Consider the following 23,279-nt stretch of genomic DNA (forward strand, 5'->3'; position numbering starts at 1 on the left):
TTAATTACCAATCTCGTCTTATCTTTTTTTTTTTTTTTTTTTAAAGGCTACGATAGTGGAATAATTCGAGCATCAGAATTCCGTACATATCATACACCTTTGAACAAACAGGTCTGGTTAATGTTTATTGTTCATTCACTTAAATGGAGTTTTTGTTCAAGCGAACGCTAAGTATGATGTTCCAGTTTGTTTTTTGCTTCAATCTCTTATAGAATAATGGCAGCAAAATCTAATTTTTACAAGTCCTTATTTATATGTTAAAGTTTTGGAGTCATTGATTTCTCTATCATTTTGTTGAATGTGCTTTATGCTTTACAGAATGACTTTGTTAATGCAATGAGAGCTGCACGGGACTTTGCTGCAAGAGTTTCAGATTCTTTGAAGGTAATAAACTGTTATTTCGAAAAGCTAACAGCTTGTGACTTTGAGCTCATTGCAAAATCCACTGAGAAACACATCAGAAACTCTTGTTAACCCAAGAGGATATTTCCTATTCTTATGTTCTTATCATCCGTACTTGATTTCATAGCTTTTATTTCAAAGCTTTGTAATTTTTCTGTTTCATGGATCCACATTTATATGTATGTGAAAATGTGCATGGATAAGTGCATAATTTTCCTTATGTTGCGAGGACAAGAAATTCCAAGAGTATGTTGACAGTAATCAAGAATTTTATTTGAAAGAGTATTGATGGGTTTGAGAAATACATTAAAACTACATTTACAAATATACTATGAGTGGTCATTGAATAGTCCAAATCTAGACGTTAATTTTTATACTGTTTAAAATTTTCATGCAGATTTCAGTTTTCCCATATTCGGTATTCTACATTTTCTTCGAACAGTACCTGGATATCTGGAAAACAACATTGATTAACCTCTCTCTTGCACTTGGTTAGTATTTTGCTACAAGCATCACAAGTCCCTGCTTTATTTTAATTTTTTTTTTTTTTTTATGTCTTATACGCTATCCATCATCTTGTTCAGATGAAACTCTATCCCACAGATTTCAAATTTAATATTTCATGGCACATCATCAAATGTTTTTCTTTTATATCCATAATACTAATGAAAAACCTCTATGTGAGTTTTTTAGCTAATAATAATTTCTTCTGTTGCTATGTATTTAATTTTTGTCATCCATTTAATCCAATTTTGGATGCCATTTAATGCTCCACCATAGCTGCTTATTTAGTGCTGAACTTTCTGTTGCAAGACACTAAGAATATTTGCATTGGGGAGTGAGGAAAAATACCTTAATAAGAGAAGAACGAAGTTATAAATGCTAAAATAAAGAAAATGAAAAAAATAGGCTCAAAATTTTAAATTTAAATTAAGAAAAACCCAAAATTTAAAATTCAAGAAACAAATTCAAAATACATATTTTAAAACAAAAATAAGAACTAATTACTAGGTCATGTGAAATGGGATGGATCAATAGAACCAAAAGTCTCCAACCACCCTATCTCTATTCCAATCCATGCTCTCAAGCGATGGTTAGCAACTTTGAGTAGTGTGTGGTCAATATAGGCATCCAATTTGGGTGCATTAACTTTATGCCTGACACTATTGTTAGTGCCTAAATCTGAAGAGACTAGAGGGATTGTGGAAGTAGAAGAGTCTTCTTGACCTTTGCACATTGCTGCCATCTCTTCCTCTGCCTCTTTTCTAGGTCTTTTTTGTTAAATTTGTGCCCTAGATCAGTAATCAGATTTGTAACATTTAATCATGCCCTAGTTTATTAATCAGATTTGTAATTTAGTAAACTATAATCAAGTAAATTCAAGAATGAAACAAGGAACCAAGAGACAAACGCAAATACCTTGGGAAAACCTCCAAGGAGGAAAAACCCAACATTAAAGACCCACAGGTCAGATTATGTATTCACTCTTATTGCACAAATACAATACTTAGCTTGCTTTTCTGAATCTGATCTTTATATATCAGATCTGCCCTTTTTGCATGCTTCAAGACTGCACCAAAATGCCCTATATCCTCTTGAATAAGTTCGCCCAATCCTTGGACAAGTTTGCACAATCCTTGGATAAATTCGCACAACCTTCTTTAGTGATTTCACACCTCTTGTTTGCAGAGCTAATTCGCTGATTTCATGGATAACTGAATTGTATTTGTATTTGCAATTTAACCTTTATTTATATGGGTCTTTAACCCATATATCCTAGGTCGGCTTTAGTCCCTTTTGGTGCCAATTTGTGGCGTGTTGCTTTTAGTGAGGTATGGAGGATGGGGCCGGACTTGTCTTGGGGGCACGCTACCCCTTTAAGATAGGACCTAGTCCCAAATGGGTTTGGATGTTGCCTTAAGGCAATCCGAACCCATTTTCCCTCGTTATAAACAACACTCCCTCTTAACTAGGGAAGAAGAGAATACATAATCTGAACCTTTAGAGTTCCATCTGGCACACAAGCATAGAATGGATCTAGCACACAAGCATAGAATTACATCTCCCACCTAGCACACAAGCATAGGATGGTTCTAGCACACAAGCATAGAAAGTGTAATACAAGTGGGTCTTTACATAATTACAATTTTCCATCTAGCACACAAGCATAGATTGGATACTTTTCATTCTTGCACACAAACAAAGAATGATCAAAGCACAACAGATAGAGACACTGAGATTGGAGCTCCCTCTCAATCAGGGTTTCATTTTCCACAATACCAAGTCTGTCTTTGAAGTATTCGAACTTCACCCTCGATAAAGGTTTGGTAAGAATGTTCGCAACCTGATCATCTGTGCTAATGTACTTTAGTTGAATGGTGCCTCTTTGCACCATATCCCAAATGAAGTGATAGTGCGTTTCCACATGTTTGGACCGGTCATGGAACACAGGATTTACTGACATCTTTATATAGCTTTGATTATCACAATGAATGGTGGTAGGACCACTAGCATGACCAAATAATCCAACAAGGAGTTTGTGAAGCCACACTGCTTCTCTGGATGCAACAAATGCTGCAATGTACTCAGATTTTGCAGTGCTCAATGCTACGGAAGATTGCTTTCTACATGCCCAAGAGATCACTGTAGAGCCCAAGTTGAAGCAGATACTCGAAGTACTTTTCCTGATACATTCATTGTGCAATCTGTAATCTGAACTCAGCCAGCACTCCTTAGAGAGGATCACAACAAGTAACCAGTAACCATAAGTAATAAGTAACCAAATCACATAATGGTAACTCATCATGGATCCTTTTATAATATTCATCTTGCCTTGCCTGTAGAGGATGAATCCAGAACTTTATCATGTACACCTGCAAGACATGAATACAGACACAAGTATATATATGCACATCATGGACTCTTTCCATGATATCTATCGCGCATATACACCATTCATTGCCTGCTAAGAATGATGAAGGGTCAGGAGCGAAATTCTTCCTTAGGCTCATTTCACTCTTCTTTTCCTCTCAACTCACCTCAAGTTTGACTTACCCAATCTCCTCTTTCCATAATCAAGTCAATTCGCCACCTATCTAGCTCAAAACGAGGTCCTTCTAGTGTATTAGGCAAAATAGAGAGTCTAGTTAAGGATTTCGCTTTGGACCCTTTGGAAGGGTCGGGGGCGAAATTTGTCTTTTTAGGCTCAATTCTCACTCAAGTTTCCTAGGACTTGTTCATTTCCCCTTTGTCTTGTCATATTCAAGCTAACTTGCTGTCATAACCCCTCCTTGGACATTGGATTAAATAAAGACGATAATTAAAACATTTATTAATTAACATTAATAATATTGGAAAATCGTCTCATTTATGAGACTTCACGATTCTTCTCTAATATATGCTTATTAATGTTTATTATTTGTTATGATTATTATTTATTATTATTGTTTTAATATAATGTTCATATTTCAATTATTAATATTATATTAACTATTAAAGAAGTTTTACCATAAAATACTATTAAAACATAAAATAGATATATTGAATATATTACACTTACCATATAACGTGTTATTTAATAAATATAAAATATAAATATGAATTGTCAAAATACATTATGAGTATTATTTGGAATAATATTTTATTAATACAATGCCATTAATAGAACCGATATACAATATAAATTATTTATGCTCTCCTTAAACCACACTTAAGAAGAGCAAATATAAAACCTGAATTGAATAATTATTACTAATTTAATATTTATTAATGAAAGATTAATTGAAATTATTAAATAGTTGTTTATTTATTAGATAACATTATTTAATTAGTATTTATTAATAATAATAATATAAGTAATATAAATAAATAAATAATAATAAAATAAATACCGGTGAGTGCATACAAGTAAAGATAATGCCAAATTGATATCAACAAAAAAGAATGTGATGTTCCCGCCCTTGTCATCACACTATTGATATTTCACACCACTTATCAATTTTGTTATATGCAGATATTATCATTCCTTGTGGAAGAGACAACCGTGTTGCTACTGAATTGATAGTGCGACATACCCAAACAAGTTTGGGAAACGTGAATTGTAGAAGCTGATATCTCAAGAGCTCTAATAGATCGAATAAGAAGATCATCCCTTCATCACAGTATGAGAGGGAATATCAAGGACTGATTTGAATTGCCAGTCATCCCCTCTAATCGTAACAATAATCTTCTACGAATGTAGGCATAACGATCCTCAAAATCACTAATATTATCTGAAAACACAAGCTATCGAAAGGATTAAGGAAACTACCATCTCAAGAGGATAATGCTCACATTAACTAATCACAGTTAGTTAATTAATTAATGAAGAGACATGAATGAATAGATATTGCAAATAGACGCAAAAGGGGACACATCCGTTCACCTCATAACTCATCATGGATATTAAATGATGGTCATTAACTCCACCCAAGGAAGTGGTGGAGAATTTAATATATTTGGTTTTATCGTCTAGTGTTGGATCGCTCATAAGAGCAAAGGCCAAAGGCCCAATTATCTTGTGCATAATCCGATTAGAGGCATATATCAAAAACAGCACCAAGCACTGTATCGCTGTAAGTGATATATTACCTTCTGCATATTCATAACAGAATATCAGAAACAGCTACCGTCCAGCATAGCATACTTTTTCATTGTCATATCAGAGAAAGCTAATATCATTTAGCAGTAACATGTATTAATGAAAAGATCGAGATAATCTTATCATTATTGAATTGCATTCAGTGTTAATAATCATTATTTGTCAACCAAATTACAAGTATAACCCATTGTATGTTATAAGTATTATTGGTTAATTGAGGAAAGAAGTCTCTTGCAATTGGTCTTTGCAAGTTGATTGTCCTTGTTTATAAGCTATTAAATAACGGGACATTACACTTGCTATCAAAGTGGTGATGAAAAAAGGTTTTCTAAGAATTTCGCTCTGGACCCTTTGGAAGGTTCAGGAGCGAAATTGCTCTTCTAGGCTCAGTTCACCTCCCTTTTCACTTGGCTTTGTCTTAAACTTGATCTTTGACCCCTTTTCCTTCCATAATCTTGCAAATTTGCCCAACCATTCAATGACTTTGGTGAAGAATTAGGTCCTTTGGGAAATTTCGCTCTGGACCCTTTGGAAGGGCCAAGAGTGAAATTTGCAATTATGCTCAATTTCTTGACCTTTTCATCACTTTTCTTAATTGAACATATTAATTCTTTCTTAATCATGCCATAAGGACAATTTGTGTATGCAAATTAGGACCAGGAAGAGAGATACAAGGAAATTCACACTGAACCCTTTGGGAGGGTCCAGAGCGAAATTGAGGTTTTGAGCTCAATTTTCTCATTTTCCCCTCAACTTTGCTCTCCGACTTGGTTTTTAGATCCTTTCTTCATCTTAATCAAGTCCGTTTGCCTTCAAGGTGATGTCAATTCAATGCTTTTGATGACAAATTAGGTCTTTCTAAGGATTTCGCTTTGGACCCTTTGGAAGGGTCAGGAGCAAAATTTGCAAAATGTTCAAATTTTAAACCCTTTTCCAAATTTCAAAGTCTAGGCTTGGTCGTTAGGCATTTCAAAGGGCCAAAATAGGTCAATTTTACATCAATCAGTGCCTAGAACCTCATCATTCATCAATTGGACCAATCTCAAACCCTCGAAGATGATATTCACTCACAAAGCTTCATTGACTTTCTCAAACTCAAAAAAGACATCACCTAGCAAGAAGAGCAAAGCATGACCTAGAAAAGGCTTTCACAAAGACCCTAACCTAGACCACTTACTGACCCACTTCAACTTAAGCAGAGCCTGCTATCCTAATGATCTCTCTAGCAACTTTCACTGCAAAGACTAATAGCCAAGACCAGGCAATCAAGCAAACTAAACTAACCCTAGCAAGCAAAAAGTAGGGGTCCCCATTTGCAATGGGGCGATGTGTGAATACGTCACAAGAGGCGGATAACAACTTCTTTATACCCAACACAACTATGAACAAAGAAGTCTTGAATAATTCCAGACCCCTAGGCCTTTTAAGTCTTCATGCAATTTTCTCTTAGTAACCTTGGAGGATTCTGCCATTGTGATAATCCAGGGCTTCATGGAAACTTACGGAATCTAAGGTTTTCTTAAAGAATTTCAAAATAAGTACCCTAACAAACAAATTCAGGCCACCCAACCCTCAAATTCAACTCAACCAGCCTAAAGGGTACATATTTCTTCCCTTTCAAATTAATTTAGGGCAGAAATTATAAAGATTTAATTTACTAGTATCTCATGGAAGAACCCTAAATTGTGGTGGAAATCGGTTCTGCAACTTTTGCTTTGACAACTCAAAGACTTTGGATGCTTGCAAGGCTATAAAGACGATAAATTTTGCAATTGAATGTGATAAACCCAGCTGCAATTGATTTAAAATTGTCGTAGAACTCCTTTAATGTTCATATGTGTGAGGTAGCTAATCATGGTTAGCGATTTGTTTGATTTTGAAATGCACCATCGATTGATTTGATCGGATGGTGGAGATGGATCCTGGGGGAGCTTTTAAAACTTAGCTTTTAAAGCGACATGACCTTTTGGGTTTGAAGTGGGTTCTTTTCACGTTTTCACTAGAAGCAAGTTTGCAACCTCTTCAATCATGCGAAAATGGGAAACAATTGTGAGCCGTCAATCTTGATCAAACAAGGGACTAGATAACCATTGGTCGATAGGTGCACTTTGCTTAGCTTTTCACACTTTCGCAAAGTATGCAACTTTGAAATCTTTGAATCCGTGAAAACGGGCAATGGATTTGAGTCGTTGATTTGGGCAGAAAGTATCCACCTTTAACTACCGGCCAAAGAGGGAATATTTTGAGCATTTTGCATCTTCACCGGGTAAGCACCTTTTTGGGCCTTGATCTTGCGAAAATGCGAAACTGACGATGGTCGTTGATCTACATCAAGATGTGCACAACATAACATAATAAAGCACTTTTCAGTTGTGCGGAGTGAGTAGCTTTCAGATCGATGAACATGGGAAAATGTGAAACAAGGACGACTGTTGATCTTGATCAAAGTGAAGACATGATAAACATTAGTAACAAAGATGTGTTACTAAACATTAGTAACAGTGATTTCTGTTACTAATGTTTATCATGTGTTACTAATTTTTTGTATAATGGGCATTGTAACTTGTAAATGGAAATAGGGTGTAAGAGCCTGGGTGTGAAGTCTCAATCAGTCTAATCATATTTGCCAGGTTTTTGGACGATGTACCTTGAACTCTTTTTGACAAGCTCACCTTCAGACTCAGTATGTTTACCAAGTACTATGCAAGTGTTGTATCACAAGTTTAATACCAGTAAAGAAATATGATATGTTGACATTTATAGACAGAGATGGTGGATTTCCTGTGGAGCAAATTGGTGTGATTTACAGGGCTTTGCTATTTGAATATTAACTCAACGGGCAAGTTCATCAATATTTAAGAGGAACTGGAGCTCCTTTGACCTTATTCTTTCTAAAAATAGGAACAAAATTCATAGGTTGGGAGGTCTTTTTTATATTTGTAGTAATTTACAATTGTGCATCAACAAAGCAACAAAGCATATATGTTTTTCTTATTCTTGTGCACCTTTAGTTTTGGCAGTTGAAATTCTGGAAAACTGAAAGATATTTGATTTGATACTTTAGAATTTTATTGATAATATGTAGTGAGATGTTTGATTTGTTAAATAAATTCGATTTGATTTTGGAGGTTTTATTTGATATGCCATAATATTCTATGATTATTTTCCTATTATTTTTTGATTTGGTAGCATGAGCTTGAATTATATATTTTAACTGATGAAATTTGACTGACTGAATTATTGATGTACTTATGGAGCAGGAGCTGTATTTATCGTTTGCCTTGTTATTACATGCAGGTTTCTCTCTTACCTATCAACCTATGTTTTAAGAAGCATACCAATGTTTACTTTTATTTTCTTTATGCTTTGGAAAGTTTGAAATTTTGTTTTTTACTGGGATTTTTCTTATTCAATTCATTTGATACCTGCAGTTTATGGGCTTCAGCAATGATTTTGCTTGTATTGGCAATGATTATATTGGATATCATGGTATGTTTTATCTGTCTTCCCATGTTACATATTTTTTATTGGTTTTCCCTGTAGCAAATCAAGTGGAGAGGATCAATCAAGTGTTTTATGTTTTCACGCATTATTAAGTACTTGTATTCACATGGAGACGATTAATCAAGTGTTTTATGTTTTCCTCTTGTACCTCTCGGTTTCTAGGATTATCTATACTACTTATAGATGTGTTTAATCTTAATTTTGTTCCTGAAATATGAAACTATAGGGTTCACCACTAGCGCCTAGTTTTTGTGTGTGTAAGAAGGTTTTTGCACAATTGAATTGCTCTCAAGAGCATGTACTAGCAAAGTTTTTCATGAATAAATTTTTACCATTTGCATTCTTAAGGATACAATAGAACAAGAAGTGATGTTGAAAATTGAAATCAACCTCATCCAAGTTGAAGGGATACTTTAGAGGATTCGGAGATTTTTCTTAGCAAAGATGATAGTTACAATTTAAATGTCATGTCAACCTTTTTTTGTATCATGTCAATAGCCGTTCTACAAAAGCTCAGATACTGATATTTTTGCTGTAGATGATTTTAGTATTGATTCTAAATTTTAAATTACTTAATTACAAGCAGAATGATTTATTAATTCATATGTAATCCCTATAATAATATGACCTGCCATTTGTTTGCTATATTCTAGAACCCAGCTTGCAATCTATTCAAATTGCCACTAAGACAATTGACAATTTTCAGAAAGAATATTATCAGGAGTAGTTTATGTTTAAAAATTAATGTGGTTTCCTGCAGCTATTTATATTTCTTCGTCAGATTGCGTATTTATAATTCTAAAAGAATTCTTTTGGCATTGTACAGGGAGTAATGTCACTTCTGAGCATTCAGTTGAATGCAATCTCTGTTGTAAATCTTGTAATGTCAGTTGGCATTGCGGTTGAGTTCTGTGTTCACATTACTCATGCATTTTCTGTAAGTATGGTCTGTGTATTTAAATTTCAGTTTTCTGGCTTTGGATGTTAAAAACTTTATGCCAAAATAAGGATCCTATGTTCTCTGATTGAATCTTGAAAATTCAATACTTTGTAAGATTGATATTTCCCGATTCTTATTCACACGTATATTAGAAATTTCCATAAAAGGAATGTGATATAAATTTGTATACTATGAGTGAAGGAGGCAATAGAGTTCCAGATTGTAGTTGCAGCATGTAGTTCTGTAACTTCTGTTTGTGTCACTTAGAAAAACACCATGAACCATTAACATGTTACTAGAGAAAATCCTATCCTTTTTCTAAATTTATCCTGGAATCATCCTCAATCCTGGTTCCTCTCCTATATTTTTGCATCTTTTCTGCTCATGAATTCTACATTTTCCTATCTGGTTTCTATTTCTCTTGCTTTGTCTTTTTGTTTTATTTTTAAACCTCGATCTATATCCGTCTACTTTACAGGGTGGTTTATTGGGCCATGCCATTCTTTCGATGACCTGTGTATGCAAACATCAAAAGAAAAGTAAGTAGTACAACTAATCTGTGTTGAAATGAGAAAAGTAATCCTGAAAATGATTAAGAGGCATAGGGATATCATACTTAGAACTCAGTTCTGTAAGAAAATTTCAGCACCAATCTTTGCAATAAGGCTTTAAAGCTTAGAAGCATTGTTCCATTGGTTTGTTATAGAACATCTGCTGCTGGCTACCATTCTCTCCCAGAAACCATTGCAATCCTAATTCACAGAGCATCATCCATGATTCCATTGGATGCCAATTTATGTAATTTGAAAGTATGCATATTTGTATTCAAGCTGACAATCAAAGCATATATGTTAGCATACATTATTCAACAAATTATTTCTCATTCTTGCTCATTTGGGCCCCACACTCGTGATGCTCTTAGAAATAGAATCCAAACTTAGTATGTCATTTGTGTGGTAGCTAGATCCGTGGGAGAGTATATGCTAGATCTGTTAGAGGGTTTGTTGTTTTCTTATATTGTTTGTTAATTTGTTTGACCTGTATTCCCAAAATAACAACACATGTTGGAATTCTTTGTATAAAATTATAAATACATTCCAAATACATGAATAAGTCACTGAAGTATACGATTTCCGCCATTGTATTGTAGAGAATTATGGCTTTAGTTTCAAGATTTGTGTGATCAGCGGATTTTGTTTGATATATCGTGTTGGTATTCTGCATCCTCTTTTGGTGATTGCATGCCATTTTAATGAAAGTGTTGCAGGCTGGAGAAAGTTTATAACCAGAACTTGAAATATATATTGATGAAGCTCTGGTTAATTTCAAGTTTGAGATCTGATTTAAATACCCATTTGGGCCAAATAAGTCTTTAACAAATGTAGGCTCCACATTCATGATTTTGTTAGAAATAGAATTTTAAACATAGCATGTCATTTGTTTGGTAGCTAGATCTATTAGAGGTTTTGTTGTATTGTTATATTGTTTGTAGGTTTGTTTTACCTATATGCTCATAATACCAACACATTAGATTTCTTTGTATGAATACCGTCCAAATGCATGAATAAATCACTGAAAAATTACAATTTTTAACATGGTATCAAAGACCTGAGGTTCTTTGTTTGTGGCTTCAGTATCAAGATTTGTATGATCAGCACATTTTGTTTTGTATATAGTGTTGGTATTCATCATCCTGTTTTGGTGATTGCATGCCAGTCGAAAGAATGGGTTGCGCATTGGAGAGACTTTGAAACCAGAATTTGAAAGAGATATTACCAAGAGCACTGGGCAGTTTTTTTCAAGTTTGAGATCTGATCTGATTACTCATTTGGGCCAAATAAAACTCTTAATAAATCTGTTTACACTGCCACAATCATGTAAGAGTTCAGGATTAAGGGTTTAAAGCTCCTCCAATGACAAAAATAGCCTGATTCAACAATAATTTCACAAGAATTCGGATTGTTTGGCTTGATATTTTGGTCTGCATCAATTTAAGGTCACGTTTGATGCATATTGCCTGAATCTAGTTGTGCCTTCATGTGTGGCATCTTTTTAAGTGGATGACCTTTCGGAGGTGGCAGGGGCATATGATTTACATACACCAGTCTTAAGATCTGGATCTGTGGAATCTTTATCAGAAAAATGCACTTTCTGGGCAATTTTTATTTCATAGTAGCCTTTTCTTAAGAAGGATGAGTGTTTGACCAAATGGCTAAGGAATTTAGCTCTTACAGCAAAGGTTACTGAAACGGTGTAAGGGTGTAGTTATAGGTATGTTTTAGAGTGGTGTGGTGGGTTTTTCAAAAATTTAAAAAACCAAATGTAAACATAGTTCCATGGAGTTTTCTAATGGGGGGATGTGGGGACAGGTTTCAAGGACGAATGGACCAAGGGCATAAGTTTGGGATAGCAGTGAAGTGGCGTTTGGGGGTGCAGCACTGAAATACATATTGTACTTGAAAAAGTAATTATAAAAAGATTTATAAGCATAAGTATTATAAATGAGATTTTGGCAAACCAGTATAACTTAGAAAGTATAAAACTTTGAAGTGAATATTAACAATTTTACATTGAAAAATTAAAGTGTCGATTTTCAAATTTAAATTATATTCATAAGATTTCATAAGGATGATTACAATGAGCACAATGATGATTACAAATGTTCCAAATAACAAAATGGAGTGAAGTGAGGCCTCTAATCTCTCCAAACTCCTCACTAGTAGAATTGTTCGACTCCACATGGTCAAGGTCCTTTAAACTAATACCAATTAGCTTTGTCTGTGTAGCATCCTCATCAATTTGTGCTAGCTCCTTTGGCTCTACATCCCATTGCGATGTTGGACTCTTCTTGTACAAAAGTGTCTTGCAGTCAATGAGATGCAAGGCACTCTGTACAGAAACAAGATTTTCTACTCTCCTAGTGGTAGGCTTGTTCCTCTTAAGGGTGTCAATGAAGCTATAAGTAGAAACTAGAAAACTGAGATTGCAAGTGAATGGCTAGAGAGGTAGTAAAAAAAGTTGGTCCATGCAGAGTCCACCACAAAATGGGGTCCTCTTGGTACCATAGTTGCCCTATCCATCTTGGCTTGGCCCCCCTAGAATAACCCTTAAGAGTCAAAAGTTTTGTCCACTTAGTGTGAATGATGTCAATCTCTATAGGATCATACATCTTTTGGATGGCCTTCATGAACCCTACCTTCATCTTAGCATCCTATATGGGTGTAACTCCACCAGGCCTTTGCACATACTACTTGGGTTCAATGCATAGACAACCATGTGCAAGGGAGTGTAGAGCTTCACCCATCTCTAATGAATGATTGGTTGAGTGTGCTTATTATAGAATGCTAATTTGGGGTTTCTCGCACAACAATCTTCATTTGGTCTAGCATAGAATCAATGCTCTCATACACCCCTCCAAGGCTAGGTTTATTGCCATCCCCATATCTAATTACCAAGAAGATTGGAGTAATGGTGGAGACAATATATTTTGCATCACCCTAAAATCACAACTATTCATTATATCCTTCATCGTCTTCCCTTGCTCTATCTTGGACTTGGGCCTTCAATTCCATTTTGCTGTCATAACCATTAGTTACAATGCCTCCTACAACTCAAGCATCCTCTCCAAGAGAATGAAATATGATGCATATCTAGTTTTGACAGGTTTCAAGAATTTTTTCTTAGAGAAGATTTGAAGAGTGCATGTGAAGTGTGGTGGTTGCAAATAAAGATCTATACATCTCTAGTGTCATTGACCACTGCTCTAATCCATTCAATCTTTGCCATGTCTTCAAGTGAATTAGTCATGGCATGTGCACAACAAGGAGTCCACCAAATATTTCGATAAGTTGCCTCAATTAACTTCCTTGCAGCTTTGCAAACATGGGCCACATCTATCACTACTTGGACCACATTTTGTAGTCCAACCTCCTGTATAGCATCTTTAAGGATCTGAAATTGAAAATTAATATCCTTGTGATGCCCTGAAGAATCAACTACTTCAAAAAAATAGGGCTTTTTGTGTTGATCGTAACTAGGGTTATAGGGGTTTGGATTGCCTTTAGGGTTATAGGGGTTTGGAATGCCTTAAGGCAACATCCGAACCCCCTTTAGGACCGGGTCCTATCCTAGGGTAACGTGACCCTTTCTTATTCACAATGCCACGCTATGCTATATACACGCCATTTAACTATTGGCGCCAAAAACCAAGGAGGCCGACTTACATTTCAAAGTGTAAAAGATGCATATAAATAAATGACAATTTGCAAGTCAATATACAATCATCAAGTTCATCATAAAAAAAGGCAATTTAGCTCTGCTGTGCGAATTCAAGGAAGAGTGCGAACTTATTCAGATTGGTGCGAAATTGTCCAAGAGGACATAGTGGTTTTTGATGCAAGTCTTTGAAGCATACAAGGGACAGATCTGATATGTGAAGATCAGATTCAAGCTAAGTATTGTACTTATATTTAGAGGAGAATATATAATCTGACCTGTGGGTCTTTCATGTTGGGTTTTTCCTCTTTGGAGGTTTTCCCAGGTTATGCTTGTTTGTCTACTGTTTTATTTCTGATTTATGTTGGCTTATTAAATACTGCAAATTTGATTGCAATCTAGGGCATAATTAATCTATGTTGGTTTACTAAAATACTGCAAATCTGATTACAACCTAGGGCATAATCAATTATATAAATCTGATTAATATACCTAGGGTTTAAAATAACACTTTGGATATGTACCATGATATTGATAAGTGGAAGATGCCTATGCTGCATCACTTGTGACCCATGATTCCCTCATTTTCTCTATTAACATATTTATCTTGGAATAGTTCTTATCAAAGATTGTGGTCATTGATTTTGTCTCCTTGGTGGCACATATGATGGTCCTACCCTTGTTACCTTTGTCATCACCTCCTTATAATGAGGCCAAGCCATATGGAATAGAATGCCATTAGCAAAGAAGAATTTGCCACGCATTATCTGCCTTAGCACATTGAATAATTCTACTAGTGGGTCTAGAGCATCACTTGTCATCTTGCATTTTCCCCAACCTTTACTACCTTTGAAGTAGAAGAAACTAGCATATGTATAAGTTGCCTCTACAAAGTAGTAGAAGTATAACCTTGTCTCTAATGACCCCTTTGCCTTAGAAACAAGGAAGCAGATGTAGGTTCATTCTCTTCACCACTTGGACCACTTTTTAACTTACATATCTCAGCCCTATAGTTCAATTTTTTTGGCAAGGTCTCACATAGTTCTATGCTTTTCCTTGGATATGAAGGAGGTGGGCATTAAGTTTGGTAATGCTGCCCTTAAATTGAACTTTACAAAGTGGCACTTCCACAACCTAGTGCTCCCAAATGCCCCAGGCTTGACTTGCAATTTTGTTGCAAATTATCTTAGAGGAGACTTAGGATCAAATGGACCCTTTGCAAATTTTGCCAATACATCAGAAGGGAAATACATATTTGCACTAGCAATGGAACTAGTGGTATTGATTTCACCTTCAACCCTCGCTGCTTTTGCATTTTCATCATGATCATGTGCACAATCAGATTCAATTTGAGCATTGTCTTGAACTTTTCGAGGCTCATGTTCAACCTTTTCCTCAATCATGCCATGAGAACTCATAGTGACACTGCAATAAGCAATATAAAATTTGTAAGTTTATAATTGTAAAATTAAAATTCAAACTATGCATAATGCAAAGGATTAAGACCCAAAGATTTTATTTTTATTTTTCCTACGTCAAGTCGGACGAAGTGCAAAAGCAGAGGATACACAAGCAAAAATATTTGTTTTTAATCTTTATCAACCAAGGATTTCACTTTTGTTTTTCTTAATTTAGGTCACACTAAGTGCAAGAGTGGAGGATACACAAAAATTATAATCCTGGTTTGACAAAATAAAAAAAGTGAACATATAAAACTAAATTTTAAAATAAAAAAAATTAAAATTAAAAGCTGTTTTATAATTATTTTTTTTCTTTCGCAAAAAATTTAAAATTAAAATTGAAATTTGCGACTTGGTATATGATTTTTTTCATTGTTGATGACAATATGCAGCCATGTCTATGGATTCTATACCATAATAACAATATACAGCCATGTCTATTGATTATCAATATAAATCATGAAACTAATTAAAATTAAAAAAAAAATCAGTCATTGAATGCTATCTCTTGCTTGAAAAATGCTTGCAGCTAGTGTCACTCTTCTTGCTCCTCCTCAACACTCTTGCTCTTCACTCTCACTCTTTCACCTTGCACTTGTAGGTCTCACTGTCACACTCACACTATCATCTTCTTGTTGATTTGTTTTTGTGAATTGAAATGGGGATAGGGGGGGTGTTTTGTTGAGTTTGTGGGATTTGGGTGGGGCCATGTGCCATTAGGGTTCAATCTTGGGGACAATGATCATTTTTTTTAAATTGTTTTTTGGTTGTATGGCCATGGGAGATGCATAGGCCATCTTGGAGATGATAGTGCTAGTGGTAGGGTGGTGGGATTCTAGAAACACTGGGTTTGTAGGGGGATGCGTCCTTGTGAAACATTGAAAATAAATAAAAATGCCTAGACTAATGAGATAAAATTATCTCAAGCCAAATTGTTTATTTGTTAAAATGTCTAGATGTCCTTAGGGTGCATTCTTGATGATTTTAGAGTATCTAGTTATATTGTGAAAATTATTATTGTTTGTCAAAACATATTTGTAAAATCAAAATCATAAATGTTTTTTTGTTCAAATTATGTTGTCAACTTGTAAAACTTATTTGGGGTGCATTCTTGATGGTACTAACACCCTTATAACTTGTTATGATTAAGTGGGGGCAGAATTTTTAATTTCCAGGAAAAAACAGTTGGCATTGAGAAGCTTTAAGGCCAAGACTTTTATAGTTGGAAAGTTAAAACTTTAATTTATTCATTATAAAAAAAATATGTATGGAATGTTGTTAGGGGATTCACACTCAAGCGAGTAGATGCTAATGCAGTAGCAAAGTAGACTAAGAAAGATTGAAAAACCATATGAATAATAGTACTTGGGTTCTTTGATTGATATCTACACCACATTGATCTCACAAAGACAAATTTGAAAGAAGAAATGATGATGCCAAAGCTATTTTATTAAATAACTTAATACATTGTTTGGCTCATATTGTTCAAGCTCAAAATTTTGGCTAATGTAGAAATTATATGGACTGAAGGTGCAAGGAAAGGAGAGTATTCTTCCACACAAGTATATTTTTTGTTCTCAAGTGCATCAACTAACTGAAATTAATTCCAAAGTACAAATGATGATGCCAAAGCTATTTTATTAAACAACTTGCTTGCGAAATAGGCTATTGTTGTATTCACACTAAACAAGATTAATCCTAGTTTGGAAGATGTAATTTCCTCCTTGATTGATGAAGAAAATCAATTAAAGAAAAATGACTTGATTACAAAGGAAATTGCATTGCTTGTGAAAAACAAGCTTAACCTTCTCGCCAGATCTAATTCTTCCTCGTGCAATAAAAATCAGTTCTCTAAAAATAGAGTTATGTGCTACTTTACCCAGGTTGTTATGAATTATATTCAACAAGCAAAGGATCTCATAGATGGAAAATTGAAGAGAAGCCATTTGTTATGAGTGATGATGAAGAATGTGGTTTTATAGTTGATGTCCTTCATTGTGAGGAAAGTGAGTATCTTGTCTAAAGCAAAATCCAAGATGTGCTTGTGAATAGTCTGTGTTTGTGAAATCATTTAGTGTTTCAGTTTGAGTTAAATGTCCAAGCGTAATATGCCCATGTATTTACCATGATTTATCATTTGTTTATGGTACATATTGACAGCTTGGGTGAGTTAACTCCAAGTGAATGCTCGTCCACTTCAATTTGGGTCACACAATCCAATATGTCTAGGTGAGATGAATGTTGTCTCTATCTACTTCTGCCATCAATTTCCTATTTCAAGGATTTTCTCTTATAGTTGTGCCACAAAAATTGGCATTACTTTTCTTTAATTTTCTTAGAGGTCTTCCTTAAACAGCATGCAACTCCAATCAAGGTTTGAGTGTATTCACATGGGCATAGGTCTTGTTTAGTTTTCTTTAAATTAGTTTTTACCTTTCAATACTTTCAAGTCCTAAGATTCCAATGGAGTTTAAAGTCAACATTCATCACCCCTTAAAATTTCCTTTTAGTAATTCCATGCTTATGCTATTCAATCTAGGAGACGAGCAAGAGTAACAATAATGTAGATTGCCAAGCCAAGAAATCATACAAGATCACATATCTGATCCTAAAAGGCACAACCAAGAGCTTTCTCACCTTATCATTTGTCAGTTGGCTTGAGGGAATATGGTTGAAGGTTTACATAGCTGATCATAATGTTGGCTTGAGAGAATATGGTGAAGGTTTACTTGAGATCCAGTAGCAGATGCAGGGTATTTGCAGAGCTTGCCACTCAATTCATTCAAAGCCACACTTAGTAGTGTTTTTTTTTTCTCAATCTCTTAGGATGTAAATAAATGGAAAGTATGACACAAATAAATGTCCTAGAACTCTTGTATTCAATATGTCCATACGCTTTGCAATGACAGAAATCCACAACAAAATGGAAACATGTAACTTAACAAGGATTGTATCATCTCGAAAATAGTACAAGAAGACTCCTATGGGCCATGAGTTTATAGCCTTAGAATTTCAACACCTATTATCATTGGCTAAAGATTACTACTATAAATCATCATGCATCTTTTACAAGATCCAAGAATCAAGAGCACATGCAAACCCTAGTTTTCCAAAACAGCAAATGGTTTTTTCATAGACCGTTATTTCCCTTTACCTACCATAACCCTCCATAACAACCAACATAAAATACCCAAAATTCCGAACTACCATTTGATGCTTCTTCATGGGCTTAAGAACATGGTGAACTTGAAGAAAATGCCTCCAAAAGCACCTGACAAACCCCTTAAAACATCCTTTCCAATGTGGCTTATGTTTTTCTTGAATAAGTGTGTTTCTTCCAAGCACTGCCCATCAATCTGTGGTTCATGAAAGAATTAATCTTTTTTAACTTACATCATTTGCTAAAATCTATATTTGGATTCAACAGTGGCAACTTAATGTCTAGTTTCTTTAAATTTGATATGGACTTGAAGATATATTATTGCCTTTATTTTCATAGAACTGGTGACTAAATCAAATTATAGAAAATTGCCAAAAGTGTGCTATTTGAGAAATTTAGTCAATATCTACTGTTTTCCAAAGCCACAAAGCATAGCCGATATAAATAGCTGTGACTGTGAAGGTCTGTCAAGGTGATGTTTGATGTATTTATAAATTATATAAGAAATTTTATATCATTATATAGTTTTTTTTGTCAGAACTCTTGGAATGAGATCTAACGTAGAATATAATGTATGTTTTCTTGAAGGTGAGTGAGGGAAGTAGGTCACAGCGTGCACAAGAGGCACTCACAACCATGGGAGCATCCATTTTCAGGTAAAACAATACTAATTTCTCTTACTATGATAAGCTCTAACAAGAAGTAATAGAACTTTCAGTCTACCTAGGTTTTTCTTGGAGTCGATTGGAAGATTTTTCAGAATTTCTACAGTCTTATGCAGTTTGTTGCACCAGTTTTCTAATGAATGGGCTTACTTGCAGTGGAATAACAATTACAAAATTTGTGGGGGTGCTTGTATTATACTTTGCACGATCGGAAATATTTGAGGTTTCTCTCTCTCTCTCTCTCTCTCTCTCTCTCTCACACACACACACACACACACACACACACACACAAACATCTGAGTTCTTATAAATGCTATGTAGATAAAGTATTGTGTAGCCATACGAAAGTATCGATATTTACATGTTTATAAATCTTATTTTGTAATTTAATTTTCTATTCATGCAGGTGTACTATTTCCGCATGTACCTTGCCCTTGTGATACTTGGGTTCTTACATGGTCTTATTTTTCTTCCAGTAAGTATTAAAGTTTTGTTTGAGGTTTTTATTGCTTCTCTTTTATTCGCAATGTTTCTATTTTATTTCTTCACCATTGCCAGCAATGGTGGAACTTTACTTTCTACCAGTTATTTTAATTCTGTTCATCATTATATCCATTTTAAATCCGATAATATGAAAGACGTATACCTTTATGTGTAGTCTGACTAACTAGTTTCAGATTGAACTTGATGAGGGAAAGACTGCCAAAAATTCAGTGGTCAGCAAATTGCTTGGAAGCTGGGAAGCCTTAATAAAGTTGTTATAAATTTAATAGCTCAATTTGTTGCACAAAGATTGAGGTTTCAAGATAACTACAACTCTATTGGATAGTCTGGTTTGTTACAATACAATATAAAATAATATTTAATTTGACAATAAAAATATAAAGAAAAACTAGTTTGATTATAGATGCAGTTTTATGTGAAAATTTGATTTTAAAATTCAAAATAGCATCAGATGAGCTAATCAATAATAATTAACCAAATAATCAGGAAAATCGTCAAGAATTGCCCATTGATTCATCCGCCATAATTGCAACCTACAACATTTTCAATGCTGTCTTCCAAGTGTTTCAAAACGTGGTTTTGGACAATGCATAAACCTTGATACCTTTTGATCACCAAAATCCTGATGTCTTTAAGGTGAGAGCATATAATGAAAGGGATTAGATTGATTATTACAAAAAAATACTTGATTGCAGTAAGCCGCACAACTTAATATAGCAATTGATGCAAAATATAGAAATAGTGAAATGTTATTTTGGTGACAAGCCTTCCAAATTAAATACAATTGATAATTAGTAACAATTGAAGCTAGTTCTGGGGGCAAGTCTTCCATAAGAAATTACAAAATCTTAATCTGGTGTTGAACTGCATAGATTAACACTAGAATATAAATGCCAGAAATAAAAGTGATTTTAATTTCATGGCAGCACAGCTATCCATACTTAGAATATTGAAATCCATTTCTAGACCTATACTATATTTGGCAATAAACTGCACAAAAATTTACAAAGAACTTAATAGCCAATTTATTTTATTATTGCTGCTCGATATATGCAATACAGGAAACAATTATAAAATAAACTAAAAATAATCGGCAGTTACAGTATTAGAAATGCCCTATAATAAACAAATATTAGAGCATTTCATAGACCACAAGGGGCGCTTATTAGTTTACCTTTCCCCAAAGTGAAGTAGCAGAATAAAGATTGTACAGCAGCTCAAATATTAAATAATATCATACATTATAAACAGTAGCCTCAAATAAAGGATCAAAGCCTCTAACCATAGTATTTCATCTCCCTTTCTTAATCGCCACTCAAATTATGAGGTGCTACAAATCCAAACTTATTAGCTTTGACATGTGAGGCAATCTTTTCCAATAATAATTAGTAAATAGTAGCTGGGGCTGGCCTAACTAGGTAATTAGGTGTAATGGCAATACCAAAAATCAGTTGTTACAAGAACAACATTAAATGGCCAATAATATAAAATATATTTTTACCATAATAATGTCTCACAAATACAATTGGAAAACTAAAAATCTTCACTCCAATTGAAATACACTAGAAACCTTCAGCTACTTAGCTCAATGATAATCACTAAATGAAATTAGTCAAAAAATAGGAGGGTTCTCCTCTTTGAATCCATTTTTTACCAAAATAGTTTTACCCTATGACAAGAAGGAACAATATTCAATATTTAGAGAAATAGATTTGATAAATATAAATTGGTTACCTTCTCGATTCCCCATTTTTCCTCCTTTTTTTTTAAATGCCTGGTAAACTTTTTTACGTGACCAGCGAAGCTGGCATGACACGCCCTCCGGCTCCATGTGAAACGCTTTTGACGCGGAGCTATGAACCGGTGATGCCACAACCGGGGGACCTCATCCCCACACTTCACTTGTTCAAACCCACGAGCACAATGGCCCAATGAGGATACAAGGCCTACGAGCACAATGGCCCAGCAAGGGTTTGAACCTTGGTGGCCGCTTCACCAACGAAGTGTTTTAACCGCAACACTACATGTCCAAAGACACCCTTTTTTCCTTTAGGCTTTTTGAAGAAAAGTAATATAATTTCTTCCCTTTCCCTCTAGACTTTATTTTTGAATTTTGAACCCAATTCCTATTGTTAGTTTTTCCCCTCTTTTAAAACAACCTTTTTAATAATAAATGGGAAATTGTCTTTTTATGAATATAAATTAAAGTTAACTTTTATGACAAATTAAATTATTAATTATTTTCATTGCACCACCCCATTAACCTATGGGAAATAAATAATAGGTTAAGAGTCTTCTTTAGACATACACTTGATATGGGGATATGATAGTCCTCCCTTTCTAGAATTACTTGTCCTCAAGCAATTGCAAATTTGGATGCTCTAAACCCTGCTCTCCTTCCCAAGGGACATCATTTGTTGGAAGATCGTTCTAATGGATCAACTGATCAAGTATTTATAAATGCACCTATTTCTCAATTTTCTCTCCTGCTTATCCATGATAGCTTCAAGTACTAGAATCAACTTGCCTTTGTCATCAAGTGGAGGTAACTTATTGAAAATCTAAGATGCTAACCAAGTGCCATTATGAGGCATGAAATATGAAACACATTATGAATTTTACTTTGTTTCAGTAACTTCAGTTCATAAATAACCTCACCAATCCTCCTCAAGATTATGTAAGATCCATAGTTACAAGACTCAGACTTGCCTCGGACTCAGCAAGAATGTTTTGGACTTGGCAATAAAAATCAGCAAGAACTTGGCAAAGTGAGAAAGCCAAGAAATTCAAAGATTTTAAAGGATTTAAAACTTGTTTAATGCATCCTTTATTAAATAAGCCTTAAAGACATAATGAAATCATCAAATAGAAGCTAATTTGATCATATATACTAGTATTTATTTATCACAGAAGTATAAATGCATATTGTAGTTGAAGGAAATAACACACTTAGATTTATAAATATTGTCAAAATGTATACATAATGGAATATGAAATCCATGGCATCAAAACAAGTATTAAAAGTAAAATTATAAGACTGGCTTAAAGGAGGTTGCATTATTCATCCCAACATCATGACATGTCATGCGCTGGCATCTAAGATGGGTCGTGGATGATGATGTTGCCATGATACTTGCTTGTGTCTCAATGATTTTGGTGTATATTTAATTAAGGAATTTATTAGTAATTTGTTTTGCAAGCCTTTCAATACTGCATGTTTTGTTAACAAGCTCCTAGAGATCTAAAACCACTCTCAAACATCCTACCAATGTATACATGAAATATAACTTAAAGTATAAGTCACATTTCAATATGTGTTTTTCACATATTGAAATGTAACTTATACTTAAATGGTGTATTTCATGTATATATTCTGATGAAAAGAATGAGACTGACTTCAAGACAAAGATGGGTAGTTGAATGTTATGTTTCATGTGTGTAGTCTAGGGGCATGTCATAAACCAAAAAGCATTGAAATTTTGTGAGATTTTAAAGAAAAAATAATGGCCGAATCTTAGGCCTAGACTTTGCGAGTCTAGAGAAAACTCGGCCAAGTCCAAGTCCCTTAGACTTAGCGAGGATGACTAATCGATTTTGGGCGAGTCCAAGCGAGTATTGTTACTCTAGTCTCGAAGTAATCCTGAATCCATTTGTTCACAATTTTAGTCTAAGGGTGATAACTCCTGCTAGGTCCTATCTTAGTTCCTATCAATTTGAATATCTCCTACCAAAAAAAGACAAAGGAACGTGCTATCTCTATCACTTATTATTGTTTAAGACAAACCATGAA

At 34.4% G+C, this 23,279-nt stretch overlaps 1 protein-coding gene across 1 annotated transcript in view; it reads left to right on the forward strand.

The window, feature by feature from the left end:
- LOC131049953 (uncharacterized) overlaps positions 1-23,279 on the forward strand; it is a 245,830-nt gene that overhangs the window by 199,886 nt on the left and 22,665 nt on the right. The window contains exons 31-39 of the mRNA XM_057984065.2: positions 47-111; positions 319-384; positions 800-893; positions 8,302-8,338; positions 8,473-8,530; positions 9,372-9,482; positions 18,909-18,976; positions 19,142-19,208; positions 19,392-19,460. Coding sequence (XP_057840048.2) covers positions 47-111; positions 319-384; positions 800-893; positions 8,302-8,338; positions 8,473-8,530; positions 9,372-9,482; positions 18,909-18,976; positions 19,142-19,208; positions 19,392-19,460 — 635 coding nt within the window. The remainder of the gene's footprint in view (positions 1-46; positions 112-318; positions 385-799; positions 894-8,301; positions 8,339-8,472; positions 8,531-9,371; positions 9,483-18,908; positions 18,977-19,141; positions 19,209-19,391; positions 19,461-23,279) is intronic.

The sequence above is a fragment of the Cryptomeria japonica genome, chromosome 8 (genome assembly GCF_030272615.1).
Source record: "Cryptomeria japonica chromosome 8, Sugi_1.0, whole genome shotgun sequence".
Taxonomy (NCBI): Eukaryota; Viridiplantae; Streptophyta; class Pinopsida; order Cupressales; family Cupressaceae; genus Cryptomeria; species Cryptomeria japonica.